The sequence below is a fragment of the Lolium rigidum genome, chromosome 6 (assembly GCF_022539505.1).
Source record: "Lolium rigidum isolate FL_2022 chromosome 6, APGP_CSIRO_Lrig_0.1, whole genome shotgun sequence".
Classification (NCBI taxonomy): Eukaryota; Viridiplantae; Streptophyta; class Magnoliopsida; order Poales; family Poaceae; genus Lolium; species Lolium rigidum.
Window position 1 is genome coordinate 160,505,682 of NC_061513.1, and position 8,863 is coordinate 160,514,544.

General features: G+C 42.5%; 1 protein-coding gene across 1 annotated transcript; it reads left to right on the plus strand.

Annotated features, from left to right (window-relative positions):
* Positions 1–5,456: 5,456 nt before the first annotated feature.
* LOC124659766 (late embryogenesis abundant protein Lea14-A-like) lies at positions 5,457–6,107 on the plus strand. Its single transcript, XM_047197581.1, has 2 exons — positions 5,457–5,767; positions 5,858–6,107. Exons 1-2 carry the CDS (start codon positions 5,457–5,459, stop codon positions 6,105–6,107), a joined length of 561 nt encoding a protein of 186 aa, XP_047053537.1.
* Positions 6,108–8,863: the final 2,756 nt, after the last annotated feature.

The following is an 8,863-nucleotide window of genomic DNA, read 5'->3' on the forward strand; positions in this document are numbered from 1 at the left end:
AAAAATTCAATTATTTTATACTTGTTATTTAAGCCCTATTTAGCAATTCTAAATTCAATTAAAATTCAATAATTAGGAAAACTTTCCAAATTAAATAAAAACTAGTAAATAAACAAATAAACCATTGAAACTAATTTTCTTTATTTGTTATTTTGTTAAATCCTTATTAGAAGGATTTAAACCCTAAATCATAATTACCTTAATTATTAATTCCCTAAAAATAATAAAATGTCAAATGCAATATTATTTTTATTTCAAAGTTATTAATAACTTCAACTTTAACCTGAAGTTATTAATCCTAGAACTATATGGTAAATAGCAAACCCTAATTCCATATTGAATGATGTTACAACCCTATCATTTCATGTGATTCCTAAAACCCCAATTCAATTAGGAACCCTAGCTCCATTAATCAATATGAAACCCAAATTGTTCCTAAACCTAAACCCTAGGTTATACCATGTGATCATCCTATTTTCTTTTAAATCATAGAACCATTTAGAACCTAGATACTTGTCATAGCCACATAAAATGTAGAAGACCTATCACTAATATATGGGTATCCCATGTGTTCATCTTCATCAGACCTAGACAATCAAGTAGGGTCAGCCAGGTGTAAACCCTAGATCCTATTACCAAAACCATCATCCTTATTTATCCCTATTTAGCATCACACCATCGTGATGAACTCTATATAGCAACCATGCTTAATATTTGGCATCAATTGCCATACACCCTAAACCCTAATAGTGTCACATGGTTATAAATCACCTTATTTAGGAATCAATTATTCTTTACTTGATGAATTCAAAAGTAAAACCTACACAACCTCAACCTTAATTGTAATACTTCTTATTACTTAAAGAAGTATGTTCTTCAAAAGTTATTCTTTTGAAGAAAATAAGGAATCATCATCAATCCTGCCTAATAGGACCTATAGCCAATAACCAGCTATACCAGCAAGGTATACCAACCTTGATAGCAACTATTTATAATAAATTGCTCAAGATGCCTAGGCTTAACTCAACCTTACAAGCCCTTGGTGTTGATGAATCCAACTAGGTTGTGATCTATCTAATACTTACTCCAGAAACTAGATGAAACCATAGTCAACCATAGAACCTCACCAATCTAATTATCATACTTGTTCTTTATTCAAGAACATGTTCTTCAAAAGTTATTCTTTTGAAATATATAATAAGTAATCATCAACCATGCAATATTAGACTTAAAATTGACAACTGCTCTTTACTTATTATACAACTACTATTTCTGGGTGTGTATGATTATTACTATGCATTTTATCACCTACTTATGATTCTAAAACAACACAACCCTGAATAAGAACCTTGTTTGTGAATCACTCTAAAAGTGCAACATACCCTGAACCAATCATTATAACTCACTGATCCTAAATCATCGGGGTTAGGTCACGCTTAGAGCGATTGCATCTCATACTTATGCATTATTGCATCCTTGCCAATCTTTTAAACATCGTCCTTACCGGACGATGATGCTATTTCAGAATTTGGAGTTATTGCGTATCGAAGACCTTGCTGCATAATCTTGCGGTCAAGAAAGGCAAGTTCATCGCTTGCTCATGTCATTTGAGTATTTTTACCAAATTACTTGCAAAGTACTATGTTTATCACTCTTGCATAAAAAGCAAAACCACTATTTTCATAACTATGAATATGACTATGTGGTGGGCAATGGAACCATGGATTGTGTTGATATGGTGGAGGTTCCATTGCAAGGGTTATATCCATCTAGGATTAAACAACAAATGTCGTCCGGTGATTCTTGTGCCGTAATACCCGTGTTAACCATAAGATCTGGAGTGGGACGGAATAGTCAATCGTATTTCCACCTCTTGTACATCAACGGACGCGCTTTACCGTAGACACTTGTCATCTGTCGGGGGCAAGCGGTAGGCTGGGGGAGCCTAAAGTTCCCCACGGCTTTGTCCATAGTACACTTGTCACCCGAAGAGCAAGCGGTAGGCTGGGGAAGCCTAAAGTTCCCCACGGTATTGCGGTCTATGATGGGTTGCAGCTACCGGCGAAGGAGTTTATGGTAAGAGCCCAGAACTGTCGTCGTGGTCGGGGTCCACCCTAAAATGGGAATAATGGGACCGACGAGGACCCAGGGTCGGGGTATGCAACAAAGGGTGGGTGTGCGAGGTAGCGGAGGAATATGATTGGCTATGACCTTATACCGGGCCTCACACCAAAGGAAGTGTGGACGAGAACATGACTCGGTTGGCACCAAGGTTAAGATCTCTTATGGGTAAAGCAACACACCTCTGCGAGTGTAATGAATCGTGACCTGTCACTCCACGTTCCGGGATATGGAGCTGCGAAAGGCTCTGGAAAGGAACTCCATGAAGTTCTAGTAAACCGGTGAAGGCTGGCGGACATAGTTCTTCTGAATAAAAGCAACCTTTTGAAGAAATGGTTATGAAAACTTGCATTGGTATTAGACTTTCTGGTCTAATGTTGTAGCTAGTGCATTAAACACCTCTTCCCTATAATGAACTTGTTGAGTACGCTCGTACTCATACCACTCTTAAATCCCCTACTTAGATATGGAGGCATCGAAGGAGGATCTACAGTGCAACTAGAAGGTCGAGAAGTCAACAACTACTTCAAGAGACAGGACCCTGTCAGAGGAGTCAGATACCTCATCCAACAAGGAGAAAACCTAGATTATCAATAGAAAGGAACTAGCTTCCTAAACCTAGCTCCTACTTAGCTAGAATCTATTCATAGCCTCTATAGTTAGTTAAATACTCTGCAAAGAGAGTTCGTAATAAGACTAGACAACGAGTCGTTCTTCTGGAGTTTATCTGCAGTTTTACCTCATTGTAAAGTAGGAGGCTGTGATGATCTTATGTAACAGAGTCAATGTTGTAATTCTATAGACATGCCTTGGACCCGCATATGTTTCTGTTGTACCACTCTGAGCGATATAGTACTAGTGAAACGGTGTTTCATTGATGTTATATCAGACTTGCATAGTACACAATGCAGTGGTATGCCGGGTCACCACACACGTCCACATGATCTTCTGCTGTCGTCTCTTCTGCTGCTCATCCCGCACCAGTGTCAAAGCGGTACTTTTTTTGTCCCAAAGAACTATGGTTGTATTTGTTGGTGTAAGTTATGAAGTACTGGTGGACATGAGCATTTTGAGGAAGCACTTGGCCATCACAATTGGAAAGGGGCTATGGATGAAGAAATCTCAACCTTGCAAACCAGTAGCACATGGCATCTGATGGCAAAATTGGTAGATGTAACACTCGTCTACTAAAAAGGGTTTAAATAGATATATGGTATTGACTATGAGAATACATTCAGTCGAGTGGTAAAAGCTCTAACTATTCGCTCTTTTGATGTCTCTCAAAACTAGGAGATGCATCAGCTCGATGTGAAAAATTTGTTTCTCCGTGTCGTTCTCGGAGAAGATGTTTATATGAGAGGGCATGAAAATTCTGAGCATCTTAGCTATATGTGCAAACTTAATAAAGTTCTCTATGGTCTTAAGCAGGCTCCCCGTGCTTGACTCCATGCTCTCGGTTTTACTCCATCCAAGGTTGATACTTTCTTATTTTCTACCGTAAAAATGAGATTACTATATTCATGCTCATATACGTTTGTTGGCATTATTGTCGCGGTAGATGTGGTTATTGCAGATTTGCGCATGGCCTTTGCACCGGAAGACTTGGGTTCGCTTCATTATTTTCTTGGATTGAAGTTGAAAGGGCATTGAATGGTATTTCTCCATCTTAAGAAAATTATATTTAAGATGCTGGTATGTGTGCTTGTAAAGTTGTTACCACCCCTCTTTCTACATTTGAAAAATCGTATGTTTCTGAAGGAGAACCCCTTGTTGATCCCGATGCTACTCGATACATGAGTATAATTGGAGCCTTGCAGTATGACACTTTGAATTGGACATATATATCTTTGTGTTAACAAAGTTTGCCAGTTTTTGCATGCACCAACAACTCTTCATCGGACAATTGTAAAGAGAATTTTTGATATTTACTATTTCTCTTGAAATGAAATTTGTGAAGTTTGAGTCTACATTGGTCAGTGCATTTTCTGATGGAGTCTGGGCATGCTATCCAGATGATAGGCGATCTAAAGGAGGTTTTGCAGTGTTTCTTGCTTCCGACCTTGTTTCTTGGAGTGCACGCAAACAAGGCACGGTGTCAAGATCGAGTACTGAGGCACAATACAAATTCTTGGGAAGTGCAACAACTGAAGTAATATGGGTTCAAACTTTGTTGGCGGAATTTGGTGTTAATCATCCTAAGGCGGCATCTTTGTGGTGTTATAATCTTGGTACACCATATTTATCAGCTAATCCAGTGTTTCATGCTAGAACTAATCTTATGGATGTGGAATACCATTTTATTCGAGAAAGAGCTGCTAATATGTAGCAGGTTCATACCTTCATGTGATCAAGTCAGCTCATGGGTTTACAAAACCTTTGCCGAGTTGCAGCTAGAAGCTTTTCATGGCAATCTCAACTTAGATAAGTTGTGGTTGAGGGAGCGTGTAAACTAACATGTTGAGTTGTGTGCGTGCGTGTACCGTGTTTTGTACCGTTGGGTTGTACATGGCATGCTTGGAGATGGTTGCCTGAGATTTAGTTAATTATATTGTATTTTTTTTGAGAAATATAGTACAAACGCATGCACTCATATACAAACGCATACACTCACTCATATGAACGCACACCCTACCCCTATGAGCACCCTCCGAAAGACTGAGCCGACGGATTGGATCTTGAAATTAACGAAGTCACCACAGACACCTCGCTGTCGAACGTCGCCTCCCACTGAATGAATATTCTGCCTTTATGAGATACAAATATCGTTGACTATATAACACACACTTCCCCGCCAAGAAGGCATATGTTCAACCCAAATTGATAGTGTTCCCATGTTCTCTCATCCGAAAGGCAACAACTAAAATTGCATGTTCTAAACTAGAAAATGTTATTTGCTACTCTAAATATGTCATCTTCTAAACATGGCTGACTGTTTTTTTCCACATGCTTTTTTTTATATGTTCCTTTCACACATGCTAGTGGGCTGAATTTGGGAGCAGCGCCCGTTGGCCCCGCTTCACTGCACGGGGACGGGGGCCGTGGCGGAGCTGCTGGCGTCGACGGTGCATGCCCACCGCCCCATGCACCCCCACGGCTCCACCCCGCACGCACCCACGTCTAGCGTCTAGGTCACCTTACCCGGACTGGACGCGACCCGCGTTCTCCGCATCGCGTGATAAAGCGCAGGCGCAAACGCCGGGCGGCTCCATCGATCGGCTCCTCTCCGCGCCCATTTCCCTCCTCGTCCGTCCACTTCATCGGGTAATTCCTCCTGGTCCGGGCGGCGCGTGCTAGGTAAGAACCGGCCGTCGATTCCATCCAGCGCGCGCCCAAACATGGGCACCGGAGAGGAGGAAGAGACGCAGAAATCCGGGGACGCGACGACGGCGGACGAAGGCGGACAGGATCAGGAGGCGCGGGAGGAAGAAGAAGGAGGGTTGATGGCGGGCCTGGTGGGCAAGGCCAGGGAGTTCGTGTCGGAGAAGATCGCGCAGATCCCCAAGCCGGAGGCGGCGCTGGAGCGCGTCTCCTTCAAGAGCATCAGCAGCGAGGGCGTCACCCTCCACAGCCACGTCGACGTCAGCAACCCCTACTCCTACCGCATCCCCATCTGCGAGCTCACCTACACCTTCAAGAGCGACGGCAAGTACGTAACCTGCCATTGATCGATCGATCATCTCTGTCCATATATCTGAACGGTCTTATATATGCCATATGGTTCTTTGCGTGATTGTAGGGTGATAGCATCAGGCACGATGCCTGACCCCGGGTGGATCGGCGCCAGCGGGCTGACCAAGCTGGAGCTGCCGGTGAACGTGCCCTACGACTTCGTCATGTCGCTGATGAAGGATCTGAGCGGGGACTGGGACATCGACTACGTGCTGGACGTCGGGATCACCATCGACCTCCCCGTACTCGGCACCTTCACCATCCCGCTCACCACCCAAGGGGAGATGAAGCTCCCCACATTCCGGGACTTGTTCTGAACATTTTTGGTCGCCTAGTTATTTGCCCATTCTTGCCTTCAGCTGGGTGCTGTACGTATGAGGGTCTTATTTGTTGGTTGATGCGCGGATGAATGTTGAAATTAGATTTGTGTTGCAAGTATTGCCATTTTCATGCACTTCTTAACATACTTGGCGTTGCTTCCCATGCTTGCATTGGCGCCGCATTCACCTGATGATTTCCATTTTTCTTACATATGAATCTCTGCACATGAACCAGGGATTTGGTTACCAAATGAAATACCATACTTACCGGCCGGTAACCAGAGTTCTCATCCTCTCCGGTAAATGAGCTAGCTTATCTGCCAAAAAATTGCAGTCCACTAGAGTTTGGTTTGAATTTCGGTTGCTTGATTACTCCAACCTAAACGGTATGTGTTCCCCTTCCACTATAACCCCATGCTACACCTCATTTCTCCAAATCTTCCGCTTCCTCCTTGTCCAAAACTTATTTTCAAATATTTAGATACTTTTAAACTTTGAAAATCAAAATTTCTTTGAGAATCTCGTACGGTATTTGACGGTTATCTGCGGTAACCACGGTTAGCTGAAATCCCGACCGCCATAGAGAATTTTTTTCCAAACCAGTACCCGAAACCTTTCTTCAAACGAGTCTGTTGTCAAAGTTCCTATTGTCAAGTGCAGCGTAAGATATTTGTCGCAAATACAATAGTAACATTTTACATTAAATCCAAGGAAAATATTGGTCTTAGTTACCAGCAGAAATGTATTTCAAGACTATGAATTACATTGTTGCCAGTTTGCCACCGTACTACAGTAGCTTAGGAGAAATATCTAATACTCCCTCTCTTCACTAATATAAGACCATTTAGATATTTTAAAATAGACTAGATACAAAACAATGTGAGTGAATTTACATATAAAATGTAGATTAGATACGAATTAAAATGAGTGAATTTACATATAAAATGTAGATTAGATACGAATTAAAATGAGTGAATCTACAAAAAGCTAAAAGGCCTTACATTTGTGAATCGGAGGAAGTAACATTGTTAGCATTTAGCATCCTATTTTCCTTACATTCTTTCTTTTGGGCGAATATATTTTCCGTACATTGTAACCTCTACAATGTTTGATGTGGACCTTATGAAGACTTGTATATAGACTCTTTGGCGAGACGAGGAAACTAGGTCAGAAGAAGAATACATATGGCAAAAACTTCGATTTCTATAGGACAAAACAGGGGAACCATTCAGCATGTCTACTGCATGTAGTAGATCGGTTGTCTTATAGAAATCAGCTGTCCATTATTCGTATGAAAATAATAATTTCGTTAGATGGAGAACAATGCTAAGTAGTAAGTACGATAAAAACATATCCAATTTATATATCAAATGAACATTAGTCGTATGCATAGTATTTTCATCAGAAGAAGAACAATGTTGTATGCACAACAAAAATCTGTCCGATTTCTATACGACAAATCAGGGCAACCAGTTGAACAGGTGTGCTACATGCAACCCGATCGTTGGATCAATTGTCGTATAGAAATCAGATACGCATTAGTCGTATGCATAGTAGTTTTGTTAGAAGAAGAGCAATGCTATATCTATGACAAAAATTGTCTGATTTATATACGACAAATTAGGGAACCGTTCAGCAGGTTGTGCTGCATGCAGCCTGATTGTTGGATCAATTGTCGTATAGAAATCCGATGTCCATTAGTCGTACGCACAATAGTTTCATAAGAGAAAGAACTACGATATGTATGGCAAAAACATGTCCGATTTCTATACGACATATCAGGGGAACCGCTCGGCAAGTGTGTTGCATGCAGCCGATCGTTGGATTAATTATCGTATAGAAATCGGATGCTAATTAGTCATATGCATAGTAATTTTGTCAGAGAAGAATAATGCTACACATACGATAAAAACTTGTCCTAGCAAAACAATTCGAGGAAATTGCACGGACCAGCAACTCTCTGGGAGAATGTTGCACAAACCAGTAACTTAAACTTTGTTTTGCACAGACCAGTCACTTTAGGGGTAGCTTGTTGCAAGGAGCTCTAATAACTTCATTTTATCGTTTAACAGTTTATCTCGGCTTTAACAGTTTATCTGGACCCGTCAACGGAAAATTGCACAAACCAGCAACGGGAAGTGACTGCGTTGGTTGCATCTGACCCAGTAGGCACTGACTAGGTAACCAAAATATTTCTTCCTTACTATTGATTGGCCAAAAAAACCATCTTTACAGATATGGTTAGTCAAGTTAACCTAAAACTACAACGGCCGTACCTACTCGCCGCGCGCGGCCTACTGGCCGCCGGAGGGGCCGGCGCCGTCGTCGAAGAGCAAACGCTTCACGCACTCCGCGCGTCCCGCACGCCGCACATGGGACAACTCGTCCTTGCGCCACAGAATTCAAATACTAGTCGCAGTGAATTCAAATACTAGTCGCGTGACAACTGTGGCGACCGAGATATGCGCCACAGAAGTCCAAAAAGGTGCACCACAGATGAGCTTTTTCCTACTAGTGGCTGCCCAAACCTAATGGCGATGGGTGTCCCCAGCTAGGGTATCGAAGGACGCGACCAGAATCCGCTGGTCGCCTGCGCACTCGAAGAGGTTTCCGCCCTGGCCTCCGCGATTTCCGCCCTGGCCTCCGCGAGGCGCTCACGCCCTTGCGGGCGCTCTGCCACCTCCGCCTCCGCAACCTCCGCCTCCACCTCCGTCGCCTTCAGGTCTAGCTGCTCGGCCTGAAACGCGTCGGCG

What these genes read in the sequence shown, in the direction of transcription:
- LOC124659766 (XM_047197581.1), top strand. Translation starts at nt 5,457, where the DNA reads ATGGGCACCGGAGAGGAGGAAGAGACGCAGAAATCCGGGGACGCGACG. An exon ending in ACCTTCAAGAGCGACGGCAA is followed by an intron (nt 5,768 to 5,857) that starts GTACGTAACCTG and finishes GCGTGATTGTAG; the next exon opens with GGTGATAGCATCAGGCACGA.